Source organism: Leuresthes tenuis, unplaced genomic scaffold (assembly GCF_036924035.1).
Source record: "Leuresthes tenuis unplaced genomic scaffold, fLeuTen1.0.hap1 SCAF_14, whole genome shotgun sequence".
Lineage (NCBI taxonomy): Eukaryota > Metazoa > Chordata > Actinopteri > Atheriniformes > Atherinopsidae > Leuresthes > Leuresthes tenuis.
The window spans coordinates 23201946-23217047 of NW_027325368.1; the positions used below are offsets into that span (position 1 = coordinate 23201946).

General features: G+C 42.1%; 1 protein-coding gene across 1 annotated transcript; it reads left to right on the plus strand.

Annotated features, from left to right (window-relative positions):
* The first annotated feature begins 734 nt into the window (after positions 1 to 734).
* LOC140269127 (KN motif and ankyrin repeat domain-containing protein 4-like) lies at positions 735 to 14802 on the plus strand. Its single transcript, XM_072364149.1, has 9 exons — positions 735 to 987; positions 6448 to 7911; positions 9238 to 9304; positions 9832 to 10152; positions 10324 to 10408; positions 12710 to 12929; positions 13024 to 13166; positions 13387 to 13587; positions 14103 to 14802. The coding sequence occupies exons 1-9, from the start codon at positions 978 to 980 to the stop codon at positions 14193 to 14195; spliced, it is 2604 nt and encodes an 867-aa protein (XP_072220250.1). The 5' UTR covers positions 735 to 977; the 3' UTR covers positions 14196 to 14802.
* Positions 14803 to 15102: the final 300 nt, after the last annotated feature.

Sequence of the window (15102 nt, forward strand, 5' to 3'; positions counted from 1 at the left end):
AGGGATCTGCTGAGAACCTGAATATCAACGATAAATTACTGACCTGTAGAATGAGCAAGTCAAGATGTACCCTGACCCTATGTCACATGTAGTGTCGTTTTTATTTTCAGATGTAAAACAGCTCCACACATTCAGCAGTTTTTATCTGCAGTTTTTATAGGTTTTTGTCAAACACTATTCTTAAACAAACTATCTGTCTGATTTCTTACTATTTTTTAACAGCAAATTTGTCTGTAAAGAACAGCATCGCTTCATTATGTATAATTGTGGTCAACTGCCCTATTTAGGGCAGAGGAAAGACTTTCCTGGCATCATGGTGATGCCTCATTGGAAGATGTTGTTGATATATTGAAAGAAGATCCAAAAAGAACGAGAAGTATTCACCGAGAGAAATAACCCTGGAAGATGGCACCGAGCCCCCTGCTCATCCTCCTGTGTACATGATTACAGAGGACATTCACAGGGTAGAGTTTCACATTCTGAAAGAGGGAGGCACTGGGTGGTCACTGATGTTATCTGAGATGATTTTGTACCGAGCACAGTGTGGAGACATACCACATACCTCATCTTACCACACACACCAAACTTTGACTTTTAGTCACCAGGGTCCCAACAGAGTTGCTGTTTTCCGTCACCGGCTGCACCTCTGAACTTCTATTGGCTGCTGTCTGATGGAGTGGGTGTGGTTCTGTATGTCTAGCCTCCTTCTTGTCATTCTCGTTGGACAAGAGGAAACGTATGAAGGCATATTCACAAGCTCCTCCTCACTCAGTGCTCTCTTTCACACACAAGCAAAGCCAGTTTCTGTTATGGCAGGGGCTGCGCAGTGGCATTTACCAGACAGCCGGGGCATGCCACTCTCCCTGACAGCACCTCCCTGCCTGCTCAGGACACAGACAGGCAGAGCTGAGAGCAGACTGTAGTGGACTGTCTAACAAACACGCCCTCAGATCAGCAAGTGAGGGAAACTGCTGAACATGTCACAAGGTAAGAGCTGATATAATATTCTACTCGTACCATCTCTCCAGGCAGCAGGGGGATGCTAGATTACGTAGTTAATCAAAGCTGAGATCTTGTATGCTGACCTTGAATGCTGAGGATCAGGGACAGGCTGCTTTAAATTCAGGGTCAGAAAAGCAGTTGACTGTGAGTCGAAGTGATTTAACAAATTGTGTGGGAATACTAATAAGACTTTCAGGACAAAATCTTTGCCTTTTAAAGATTATATGTTGATTTACAATGACATTTAGTTTCATTTACATTTACACATGCTGTGAAGGAATCCACTTCAACTGACACATGTCCATGTAAACATACGCGTAGGCAAGCACACTTTCTATTTTAACCTCGCCATGTCAACATACCGTTGCTTTCTTCCTTGCGTGTAGCCCATAGCAGCTGTTTCATCCTCTGAGCTTTGGCCCCACATGCCGTGCAATGAGGCTTTAGATGCCACATTGCAACCCTGACCCTGTTGCTGTTGGAAAAGAACCAGCACAACTCCAGTAGTCCAAAAGTCCCAAGACAACAACAAAAAAACTATGAATAAAGATCACAGAGATAGAGAGATTTCAAGGAAATTTAGTACAAAAAAGAAGAGGCAGATAGAAGGCAAAAGGGAGCTTGACTCCAAACAGCTGGCTTTGGTTCCTAAATCAACTATGAACAGAAGATGAGGTTTAGAGCTATGCGCTGGAAAAAACCACAGACTGTACAGCCAAAAAGTGGAGGGGAGGAAAGATTTTTATTTTTCCGGGAACAGAACAAAAAAACGGTAAAACATGCAGACGTATATACTGTAAAGAAAGAGGCACAGGAAAATGCATGGAGAGACCTTTGTTTAGTGGTCTGAGCCTCACTGCTAAGGAAGTGCAAGTTCATCATATTTATTAGATTTTTAGAAAGTTACTTCACAGGGACAGAAAAAATATGAATATAACCTAAATGATTACAACTTTATCCGTGTAATATTTCATGGCCGATCCACCTGAAAGCATTGACAATAAACAAAAGGTGAGCATAGTCACTGCATCAATGGTACTTTCACACATATGCCATGAACACTAAAGCACCCCTACACCATCACAGATGCTGGCTTTTGTACCCATATCTATTCCTCATCTTTGGCTCGTAGAACCAGACATTTATTTCTCTCAAAAGCAGCTGAAACGTGGACTCAATCTTAGATGACCTTGTGTTCGGAGAACTCTGAAGCATTTCAGGTTTGATACATGGATTCCTTCTTGAGTGATACAGGTACAGGTTACATTTCTGGATGCAGCAGTAGACCGTTGAGTAAAATGATCTCTGACTGGGTTTTGGCACAAAGTGACGACCCATTTTTACTCGGAAAGACTAAACCATTTGTAGATGAAACATTTATACCCGATGCTGACACCCTCACCTGTCCACTATTAACCTGCAGATCACAGAATCCAGAATATAGTTAGTTGTGTATTCCATAAACTTCTTTGCCTCATTTTTTGAGAGAGCTGCGGGCATCAAATCCCAGATTTGTTTATATTTTGTAAATATAATGAGGTTGAAAGAAGACACTAAAAATGATTATTTGTGTGTCTGTAAAATAAAAGTTCAAACAAATCATAGATTAAAGTTTTTGTTTCATTTTACAAGGAAGACTTGATTGAGTGATTGACTTGATTGGCTGGTGATTTAGATCTTACACTTTAGAGAAAAAGATTTAATTAGATATTAAATCAAATTAGAAAGTAGATAAATATTTAATGGACATCTGCATGTTTAACCTCTCTTTAGTAGAGGGGTCATTAGAAACAGTGCAATTCTGTTATGACTTCAGTTTTATTTGGTCTCTACCAAAGTGCTGTCTCAAAACTTCAGTTTAGACCAACGTAGCGGGGTAACCAGCCAACACACAGATTTATGCTGTCATTCCAAGCCACAGCACTAACATGGCAAAAGATAAGAGCTGCATCATACAGTACGTGTTTATACTATCATCATTTATTACTAAATCAGCAATGTTCTCTGTCCTCACCAGATTTTTCAAGAATTTATCATTGCTACATTTAGAGATGACCCCAATGTGTGAATATTTCATCTGAGGCTTTGGTTAAGGCTGCTGTGGGCAGGCATGTTGTGATTATGAGGTTTACGTGGATGCAGGGAGAGCCTGAAGGTCTGCTTGAGGAGGGACACATTAACCCAGAGGAGGAGACCAGCTGTTGTGGGAACAGGGAAGATAAAGATGGAGAGAAACTAAATAAAATGTCTGCGCAAAAAACAACGAGAATTAAAAAATCTCATCTTCTCAGACTAAAATACTTTAGGAGTTTCAACGCAAATGAAACTTTGATTTCAAACACCAAAGACAAAACAGAGCTCAGACTTTGGGTTAATTTGAGAGTGCAGAGGCAGCAGGGCTGCTGCCCTGAGCACTGCTCTTTGGTTGGGGCCTGTTTGGGGTAAGCGAATATTTTACGTTTCATTTCTTTGGTTTCCTGTGAGATGGACCTACTGCTCCAAGCACAGACAAATTAAAGCATAAGCCACGGAAATGTGGAGAGAGTAAAGTAATGACTCTGGGGAATTACCTAACCCTAACTCTGCTATATTGTTTCCTCTGTGGTAACCTGGTCAGGGAGAAACTTAAAGGTCTATATTTATGCATGAGAAACAGTGAGCTGGCCCTGTGGTGGACTGGCAACCTGTCCCGGGTGTACCCTAGCACTTCCCCCTTGTTGCTTACTGGCAACAACAAGCACTTTTGTTCTCATCTTTTTTTTGTTGGAAAGTTGCAAATAAGGTCTCAATAACTCCTGTCTCTTTTAGAAGATAATCCAAAATGTATTTCGAACAGAAGAGAGTCCAGAACAATTCAGGGATGATAGACTTTTAAACAAAACAATTTTATGCTGTTCTTTAAAATTTTTCAACGTAGATATTCACTTTCTTTACTGAAATAAAAAAAACAATTGATATCTCTGAATGTGGTGCTGGTCAGCTACCCACAAATACATCAACTTAATTAAAGACTAGGGTATCACAGGTATCTTTGAGACTTTGTAGCACAATAAAAAAGCTAGCTATCTGAACTTGCATCTACAGATTCTGTATACCACGCCAACTCAGCAAGTGAGTGTTCAGATTTGTCGTGCACTGCTGCGTTTAAGCAACACTCTGCAGACCTTACTAATGCCTGTATAATGTTTCAGACTTTATATAGAATCCAAATACTTTACAGATTTCAGATTTGATGGAGTATTATAAACCGTGTCAGCGTTATCGGTTAGGTTGTGTATGTTTGTGTCTCACAAGAAATGATACTCGTTTCACTCGTGCATTTATGTCGGAAATTAGTGTTGACGCTGTGCAGTATCTGTAGCAAAAATTAGCTTCCAGCTGTAAAATCAGGGTATCAAGTGATTTATGGTACATTTAAAGGATTTGCAAAGCAATAATTTGACATTTTGGATCAGATTTGTATGAAACATTTACAAATGCTCTGGCTTGGCTTAAACCCTTGAAGTAAGGGTTAACAGATAATCTATCTCAACCAGGTTTGATTATGTTACTGAATGTCCTCTTTATTCAATCTTAATTAACTGTTCCCAAACAAATGGGATTTCACTTTGTTCTATTAATGTTTCTCCTTGTAGACGTCTCACGTTGAGCTTTAAGTCCCCACTTGTCAAAAATCTATCCACAAATGTGAAAGTATTTCCTGAAAGTGTTTTCATTGTAGATGAGGCGTGCCGACAGTCTGCATGCTGAACTGCATGAGTGAGCCGACTGATTGAGATGTCTGTGCCGACAGGTGCTCTGTGCTTCAGTGCCGATCAAGAGTGGATTGTGAAAAATGTGCCTCTACTGAAAAATTTTATGCTGATCTGTCTTCTTGAAGCAGTGTTACCTGAAGGATCTTCAATTAGCCTGTACAGCAAAGACATATGGTATCTATAAGTCTCCATGCTTTGCATGTAGTGTAGCTTTGCAGCCACACGGATGGGCTAAACTTAGACCTCTCAGATCCAGGGGCTGAAAGATTCCTGACATTATGCACCCCTACAGGCATAAGCGCATACTGTAATAGTTTTAATGTATAACACACGACGGTAACAGAAGTGAACACACAAAGAAATGATGATTCTGTTCACAAGCATATTGGGAAAACAAGATATGGAGACGACATTTTCAGTGTATTCAAATTTGCAGATGTCTATTTCTCATGCTAGCTGGGGTTCATTCTAGCAGCCCATCTGTGGTGCATGCTTGCTATGCAAGTTTGTATGGTCTTTGACAAAATGTGACTTAAACTCCAGGTGACGTGGACATGTCCTATTGTTTTTAAACTCAGTCATAAAAAAGGCGGTGTGCTAGTTTCAACGTGGATTTGTTGCTGTTTACTTTTGGCCATCAGAGTGTGTGAATGACAGAGGTTCAAATTCCTGTCAGGGCCATTTGGGGGTGTTTGTCTGTTTACTGCATTGCTGACATTGTTTGGGGCTGTGGCTTGGTGGCTGTGGTGCCTCAAGATGAGAGTGAGCTGCCGCAGAGGCTGGTGGTCAAGAGAGAGGAGGGGGAAACGTAGGAGGAGAGAGGAGGTATAGATCGAAAGGGAGGGGGGGGTAGAGGACGCTGTGACTACAGTGGATGAATTCTCCATCGAATAAAGAAATGAAGGAAGAGTCAGCAGATTAAAGAGGAGGCATTGTTTTGTGCTGTTAAAAAAAAAAGGCGGTCAAATACTTTAATTGACACATAACTGAGGAAAAGGAAGTCAGAAGTGGCTCAGTAAAAGTAAACCAAGGATCTGAAAGAAGATGTAGAACTAGTAGAAGGCGGGAGGAAAGTAGTGAGTCAGAACAATGGGTTTCTGTATTTGTGTCTGTAGGAGTATATTTTTGCACTGGTGGCCATAGCTGCTGGGCCAAACAGTCACAAAAACTATTTTCAGCTCTCGTCCGAGATGGCAGGGCTGTAATCAAGTGAAGATCAGGCCTGCCGCTGCTGAATAATGGCTGCCTGGTGCATGGAAGAAATGAAGCAATGAGTGTGTGGAAAAAAAGTCTTTGGGAAAAGATGAGAAATAAAAGAGAAGGAAAGCACTTGAGAGTAAATGGAGTACTGCTCTAAGTCATAAAAATAGTCATAAAATAAAAAAATAAGCCTCTCACCAAAACTATAACAACAAATATCAAGTAAAAATGTCTTATCAGAACCAAAATGTATATGTTTCTGCCCCCAGAAACATGTTCAATATTATACAACACTGGAATAAACTTTTTGCTATTTGCAAACACTTTTATTTAGTGTAATTGGTCAGATACCATAGATTCAGTCAGACAATGTTATAAATTGTTTTGGGAACTAAAGACACCCAGTGATGGAGGGACAAAATGGTAGTAAAAGTTCTAAACATGTAAAAAATTTACTAACTCAAACATTTTTCCGATTTGTTGTTTACAGGAAATAGTTCGCGTCATAAACCGGCAGAGAATGGAATTAAAGGGAAGCCTTCATACTCGGTGGAAACCCCTTATGGATTCCAAATTGATCTGGACTTCCTCAAGTATGTAGATGACATAGAAAAAGGCAACACCATCAAAAGAGTTCCTATTCAGCGCCGAAGCAAGGGCCCCCGAGCCAGCACTCTGCCGAGGCACCTCAACCCTTCTGGGTGTGGTTACCGTCCAAGCCCATGGGGATCTACTGGAGCTCTTGGCCCCCGATCCCGGCAGTCAGATACCCATCAACATGGCAACATATCTTGGGCATATGATTACAGGCAGCCCCACTCCCCCACAGGGCTCAAATCTCTGGCAGAGATGGAGGCCAGAATCAAGGAGTTTGACGAGCAACCTCTCGGAGAGCACATCAGACCTCACCTCCTTCGTGCTTCCAGTTTGCCGCTTACAGTATTACTAAGACAGGAATCTGAGTCCACAGATGACCGAAGCAGTATCTGGAGTTCAAGAGATCAGCTCGGAGGGAGAAACACCTCATGTGAAGATGTCTTCTACTCTCTGGACAGCCCTCGCCCACAGGACTGCTCAGGGCTGTTGAGGCGCCTGACTGAGGCCCTTGAACGTGTGGGGGAGCTGGAAATGGAAGTGAGGGTCATTCCCGAGCTCAGGGCACACATCTGCATCCTCCAGGAGGAAAGGGAAAGGCTCCGTCTGGGCCTGGTCCCACACGTCTTTCCTTCCACAATGAATGGAATCACAGAGCCTTCTGCCTCCTTCAACTACAGCAAAGTAGATGTCAAAAGGCCTCAGAATGACAGCCACAGCATGTTTGCTCGAAATCCCAGCGTTGCTCAGGATGATTCAAATCCTACGCACGAGTGGAAGACTAGTACAGACCTGGACGAGTTGCTGACGGTAACGTCCCTTCAGGCCAAAGTAGCGGCACTGGAGCAGAAGCTGCATGAGACTGGCCTTGAGCTCAAGAGAGTGGTGGGGCTGCTGAGGGAGCAGCAGGAGGAGAGCAGGAGGAAAGATGAGAAAATGGAGCACCTCATTAAGAACCCAGGTATGTGGGTCCGTGCAGAGAGGGTGGTGGTGGAACAGGATGGAGATGAGACAGTGGTGAGATCCATTGGACCAGATTCTAATAAAGCGTCCTCCTTCACCTGTACACAAACTGTTACCACAAACACTCAAAGGCATCAACAACAAGACTCTGCAACATCTACTGATAGGGGTCCTGCTGAGGCTTCAGGGGAAGACACAGCAGTGGTCATTCACCACATTAAGAAGATCAAGAGTCTCCTGGATCAGCAGTGGGAGTGTGTGTGTGGAGAGACTAAATCCGAAAAAAAGGGGAGACCTCTAAATCACCCAGATCCCAAAGTCAACTCCCTGCAGCAGGAGATGATGGAACTTGTTGACTTCCTCATGTCCTACTACAAACAGGAAGGACACAGTGAAGGTGAGGAGATTCAGCAGGGAAGTACCGTGATCTCAGATGTGTTTAGCTAGTTGATGCAATGATTAAAGCACAGGTATCTGACCACAGGGAAGCAAAGAAAACATTTCTGGATCAGATTTTGACCACATTTGTTATAGTGAAGGCCAATGTGACCACATGTCCAGGGAGCCTCATGTTGACAGTCAGTTTCACTGGGAAGAAAGAAAGAACAATACATAGTGTAAAATGCATGATAGCGACAAAGTTAGTTGTTAGTTGAGTATTTCTGTTTCTGGTGATAAGTATGACTTTATGGTTTGTGAGTAAGCCCCCCACATCTCCCAAAAAAAAATTTTTTTTTAGAGATATAATCTCTCAAGTGAGTCCTGGATTTGCCTGTGAGACATGTCTGAAAAAACTTCCCAGGGAAGCATCCTAACCAGATGCCCAAACCACCTCAACTGGATCCTTTCTTACAAAATGTTAAAACATCCACATCACTGCCCCAATAGGTTGGTCAATCTTCTGCTTCGTTCCCATTTCCACTTGTCAACAAAACCCCTAAGATACTTAAACTCCCCCACTTGCGGCAGCGACTCACATCCAACATGCAGAGGGAATTCCACCCTTTTATGACTGAGGACCACAGCCTCAGACTTCTAGGTGCCAACTCTCATACCGGCTGCTTCACGCTTGGTTAGCAATGCGAACAAAGTTCTCACTCTGGTTGTACAGGGACTGAATGTCCCGTAACAGATGGCCTGATACCCCATACTCCTTAAACACCTCCCACAGCACATATATAGGGAAATGCCTTCTAAACACAAATGTTTTGAAAAGTGAAAGAATATTTTCAGTCAAGTCACTGGTTAGTGATGTTAACTTGTTGTCACAGGGATAAAAACTCGGTTTCACTTCTTGAATACAGAATAATTAAATGAATAAACATTACTTTTAATAAACACCATCTTGTTCACTTGTTTGACAAGAAAGAAAAACGGAACCTTTTCACTAAATCAAAGCCATAAAGTCAGGGTGTCCAGAGAGTATCATTAGATTTCTGAAGTATGAATGTATCCTTTTTATTTCTATTTAATAACGTGAGCTGAATTGAGTTGTATGAATTAGTGTTAAGAAATAAGATGGTTAGACACAGAAGTGCAAACGCTTAGTACAACAGCACTTTAAGTATGAATCATTGTGACACAGAAGTCTTTTTCAGTAGTTCTACAGCTGTGATTTAGAAAAGAAATGGCAAAAAGAAAGGAAAGGAAAACATGAATCTTATAAGGAGCATGTAACGTTGCTGATGTTTCTTCATCTCCTGTGTTTTTGTCGTCTGTTCAGTCTCTAAATCCACCCTGAAGACAGATGGATGGCCCAAAAACCTGCACTCTGAGGTTGCTAATGAAGGGTTAGTAAATACCTCTGTGTGACTAAAGTAGCCTTTAGAGTTATGATTATTGGTTATTTGACTGAAATTGAGGCAATTTAAGCTTTTGCTGCATACCTCTGACCAAGACAGACATCCTGATTTTATAGACTGAAGGATGAACACCACTCCCCTGAAGTTGTCACTTATGGAAGTGTGACTCCTGTGTCTAAAGATAACTGAGGGACAGGGGACATTTGCTTCAAATACACGTTTTTGTTCCTCATCGCTTTAGGTTAAAAGAATCTATCTACCTCTATCTCTTGTCTTACAACATACAACATGTATAATGCATTTAAACAGTCTACTTCCTGAAGAAGTCAGCTCTGTCATTGTGGGTGAAATGGTTGGTTAAGATTTTTTCTTTATGATTTAATCTAATTTTCAAGTCTAATTTATTTGCAAATGCCAAGAGTTTAACAACCTTTTTAAGAACTTAATGAGGCAAATTCATACTGTGTAATTTGCCAACACTGAGGTACCTAATGCGTTCCTACATTTTACTCTAGATTCAAAATGACCGCAAGTGCAAATGTGGTCAGTCAGGACTGCGTGAACCAGGGTATCCATGGTGTTTTGAAGCGCAGGGAGTGCAGCACTAGCTTTTGGAGGATGGATGCTGCTCCGGTAGCTGCAGAACCTGTGAAGAGAGGAGTGGAGGGAGGAAGACACAGAGGCCCAGACAGACATATGATAGCACTGGGAACGGGATCAGGGCGAACAGATGGAGGTGTAGAGCCGCTGGAACCAAAGCCTCCAGAGAAAACGGCCAAAACAAAAACCCCCAGAGAACAGATGAAGGGAAATTCTGGCTCAGAAACCAGTGGCAGGTGAGAGCAAACACAAACAACATGTCTCTGTCTGTTTGGGAAAAAATGTAACTCTACATGTCAGGGAACAGCTCCAATTTTTGCATTTCCTCTCATGGATGGAAACTATTTCCCAAAGTGTCCTGTTTTTTCCTTCTTAATGCACCCATCTACTTGTGCTTTTTGTTCTAGGGAGACGGTGAGTGCAGATTTTCTGTCTGCTTGTCATTTCCTCAAAGATCATATGGACAACATGGACAACCCCAGTGATGATATGGTAAGAATCCTTTGAACCAAATCTAAAAATATACAGTTGGTATTGAATCTGCTCATAGATAGTCGCCTGCACAGATGGATAACCGTTTGATTCTACAGTTCTGTGAAGCATTTTAGCTTCTTTTAGAGAACCGTTTGGTTCAAGGCCCACAACTACCCTGTTGTGGTTCACTCATCCACTTGATTTTCTGTGGCTCAGTTGGAGGGGTGGCTCATCAGCTGACTGCCAGGTTGGCACAACCCCAAGTCAGAAAAAAGTTGGGAAAACATAGAAAATGCTTTTCAAAAGAAAATGCAGCAATTCCCGGTTAAGGTGGACTGGTATTTCATTACAGACAGTATAAAGCCAAGATATTTCATGTCTTTTTTTTTTTCCTTATCGGCTTAATTTTATTCGTGAATATACAACCATTTTTGCTTTTCAGGCCTGCAACACACTCCCCAAAAAAAGGTGGGGCGTTAAACTTTCTCCACTTTGTAATACAGCCATTTTTTACCACAAACCTTCAAAGATGTTCTGCCACTGAGGATACAAAGCGATTAAGAGTTTCAGGTGTTCTTTCATCTCATGATAAAGTGTGCAACAATGCAGGGTCGTCACACCTTTTGAAAAATAGATGGATTTCCTTGGAAAATATGTCATCTTGTAGGCAGGATGTCTGGAAAACTGATCTGACCAGAATACGTTTCCACTGTGTGATGTTCCATCCCAGAGAAGTCAACTCCGCCTCTGGACAAAGTTAACATGAGGCAGTAAGGTTTTAGGTTGCATTTGTGAATGTAACTCTGTATCATAGTGCTTGACAGCAATCCCTTGCCCATGTGGTAACGTCAGCCATTGATGAATGTCTGTCTGAGGGATCAGAAATCATTTCGCCCTTTCCTTTTTACACACTGAAATGCCTCCAGATTGCTTGAATCATTTCATATTGTGTACTGTAAATGGAGAATATGCCAATCCCTTCCAACCTTCTTTTAGGAACACTGTTTTCAAACAGATTTTCTCACGTATTTGATGAGAAAATGGAGACCTTCTACCCATCTTTGCCCCTCTCAGACTTTCATGGATACATCTTTTGTATCATACATTGTATCAGTGGGGATGATGAAAATAAGACAGAAACCCAAGCAAACTCATACTGTGTTGATGAGCAGAAATATAACAAATTGTGTATCAAATGAAATGAAATCGATGAGACAAAATGTGACATATCTTGGGTTCACACTGTCTGAAAAAGTAAAGAAGAGACAAAGAAAATGTCAGAATCATGACTGAAGACGCACCATATGGTCAGAGAGAAGATGTTACTCTATTTCAGATGTTTCAAATTATTGAAGCAAACAAAATGAGGTTGGACAACAAGGAGGTTGCTAAAACTCCTGAAATTGGGTTAAGAACTGTTCAATGCTTTTTTAAAGTCTGAAAGGATGGTGGTGAACCATCCTTTTTATGGAAGAGATGTGGTCAAAAGAACATTTTGAAGGACTGAGACTGGAGGTCATTTAAACATTCGGAGAAATCAAATTGATGAAAAATAAACAGCAGAACTCATAATACTGTTTAATAGTGAAAGTAAGATAATTTTACACAGGCACAGAGAACTCGAGGGACTGGGACAAAAAAGCGGAGTAGTCTTAGGAAAAAGGTGAGGCTAATCCAAAACAAAGGCTTCAATCTGATGGGAAGCACAAAGATTGGACTAATGAGACCAGATTTATCCTGTTCCAGAGTGATGGGCGCTTCAAAGCACGAAGAACGGCATGCCCAGTGCCTACTTTACAAGCCTGCAGGTCAGCGTTAGGATCTGGGGTTGCTTCAGTTGGTCCGGTTCAGAACAGTGATGTGTCCAAACTAATGAGGCCAGCTGACAACCTGCATATACTGGATGACCAGGTTTTCCAATCAACAGACCTATTTTCTTCCCTGAAGGCACGAGCATCAGCCATAATGACATTGCCAGGATTCATCAGGCTAAAATTGTAAAAGAGTGGTTCAGGGAACATGAGACATCATTTTCACACATGAATTGGCGACAACCTTAACCCCACTGAGAGAGTCAGTTGTGGCAGAAGAATAATGCCATTCTGGACAGAAATGAGTATTATGATATTCCGCAAGGTTGTCCAAATTATGCCATGGCGAATACGTGCTGTAAACAAAGCAAAAGTTGGCTTTTCTTTTTCCAGACAGCTTATGTTGGGTATTGGTAGTTAAATAGCCGTTCCTCTAAAATCTTACTGCTAAATAAAATCCTTCCAACATGTCAACAACATGTTAGCTGAAGCTTTTTCTGTGCTTCAGAGGAAGGCTCTGGTCACGTTGTTCCAGCACTGGTTCAGCGCAGCAGCAGAGGAGGCTTCCGAGTCCCGCAGTGTGGCTGCATGCCTGAAAGAAGTTAAGAAGGCAACGCCATCCCTGCTGGCCTTCCTGGTCAACCTCGCAGACGACAACGGCAACACAGCGCTGCATTACAGCGTATCCCACTGCAACTACAGCATCGTCAGCCTGCTGCTGCACACAGGTGATCGTATCACGCAAACAGCTGCTGTACAAGGAAATGGTTTGGTGTACTGACAATATTGAACTTTAGCAACATTATCCTTTCAACACTACAGGTGTGAGTGATGTTAATGTTCAGAACAACGCCGGCTACACAGCAGTGATGCTGGCTTCACTGACCGCTCCTGAAGGACCTGGTGAGATGGAGGTTGTCCGCAAGCTAATGGAGCTGGGAAATGTTAACATTCGCTCCAGCCAGGTAACACAGTCAGTGCAAAGTAACGCAGCATTGTTGTTTTGTTGCTGTTGTGTCTTTCTATTGTCATTCAAGAGTCCTCAAACTGTTAGAAATCATAATACCAAGTTTCTGAAGTATCGCTTGAAGGCTCCATTTAGCAAAATCTTAAATCTGGAGAGGTTTCATCTAGAAGAAGAAGTGGTTTCATAAACTCTCTGTCTTTGACCCTCTCTCATCACAGACGGGCCAAACAGCTCTGCACCTGGCAGTGAGACACGGCCGCGTTGTTATGGTCCGTCTGCTGCTGAGCTGCGGGGCAGACACCAACATCCAGGACAGTCAGGGAACTACAGCCCTCATGTTTGCATCTGAGAGGGGCCACACACACATTGCAAGACTGCTGCTGGAAAGAAGCCAGTGTGACCTGATGCTTACTGACCAGGTAACACTGCATAAAGCATGTGGAATCATTTTCCAATATCATCCTCTGAGAAACCCAAAAATCCTGTTTGAGATTGCAGAAGAAGCTTTGTATTCATTTTAACTGCCACAAACCAAGTTAAAGGTACAAAAGCAGAATGGTTGGATCACAGTGTGGATGTGAGTGGACTGACAGTCTGGATGCACTGGAATAGAGCTTCCCCAACGTTCACTGGGGCTACAGCAAGACATGCCTCTCTGGGCTGAGATAAGCAAATCTGCTAACTGTTTCTCACCTGCCAGTCTTTAAGAGTGAGTGGAAGCAAGGAAGAGGGCAGCGGATGCAAATGGCTGCAAAAAACTAAACTAAGAGTAAAAAATAACCATCAAACACTCTCTGACTTAACTTCAGTCCATGCCAAGCTAAGACTCATGAGACAAATTAAACTGATGAATCTGATTCTTGACATGTTAGAAATATTTCACTGTGAGCTGAAGTGGCCTGAGTGAGCAGCCTTTTTCTTTCCTGTCTTCCAGCGGGGTCAAACTGCACTCTCCATCGCCATGCGGGGTTCCCACACTGACACGGCCGCCCTGCTGCAGGCCCACGCCAAAGCTCGGGCTCTCTGAAACCGGGAAAGTGGAGATCTTCTTATGACTCCTCTTCTCACATGTGGTCTTTTCTATCTGAGGCACGCAGAACTGAAACGCAAAGCTTTCGGTCACGTTTCTGAATTCTGGACTGCTGCATGAGCTTTACAGTGAGGCTGCATCCGATCAGTTAGTTAAAGCTTGGACAACCGCTGGTTGTTGATGTGAATGTGCTGATTTTTGTTGACTTTATTTTTGATGGTTGTACTTATCTTTGACTTTTGCACATCCATTTAGCAGCTTAGCTCTGCCAACTATGCAACAGAAAATTTATTTATTCTAAAATATTATTATATTTGTCACATTCATTTGTCCATGTACATGAATAATCGAAAAAATATCAAACGGTATGCCAACATCTATCTGTTTTAAGGGAAGTTTACTGTATACTTTATAGTTCTGCTACAGCAATCAAGCACCCTTTAAACAAAATCCTGCGAAATGCTTGTCCCATCCTGCATGCGAACAACACGAAAGACTTATTTTTGGTGCCAAGAAACCAACCTGTTGATTTCACTCACTAGCTGTTTCTATATTGATTTATACACTGTTTGCCTTTCAATAAAAGAAAAAATAATAGACAGAAAACCAGAGATATTGTGTTTTTTGGTTTTTTTAAACCAGCAAACCATTTTTATGAGCTGGCAGAGTTAGAACTGTGAAGTCATTCATCAGCTTTGTTTCTGTAGTAACAAACCCAACCAGCAGGTGGCACAGTTCCTCCATGTCACTGCCACCAATACCGGCAAACCCAAACGCACCCAAAGTAACAACATACAGTAATATAGAAGGTTAAAAGACCGTATCTAAGGGATTATGTCTAACCCCCTGCAAGTGTGACAGACGGCTATAAATGTGACACCCACTGATTTGTGCTTATTCCACC

Excerpts from the sequence above, each read along its gene's own strand:
- LOC140269127 (XM_072364149.1), top strand. Across the intron at positions 9,305-9,831 it reads TCTGAGGTTGCTAATGAAGG|ATTCAAAATGACCGCAAGTG; the intron begins GTTAGTAAATAC and ends ATTTTACTCTAG. Across the intron at positions 12,930-13,023 it reads CAGCCTGCTGCTGCACACAG|GTGTGAGTGATGTTAATGTT; the intron begins GTGATCGTATCA and ends TCAACACTACAG.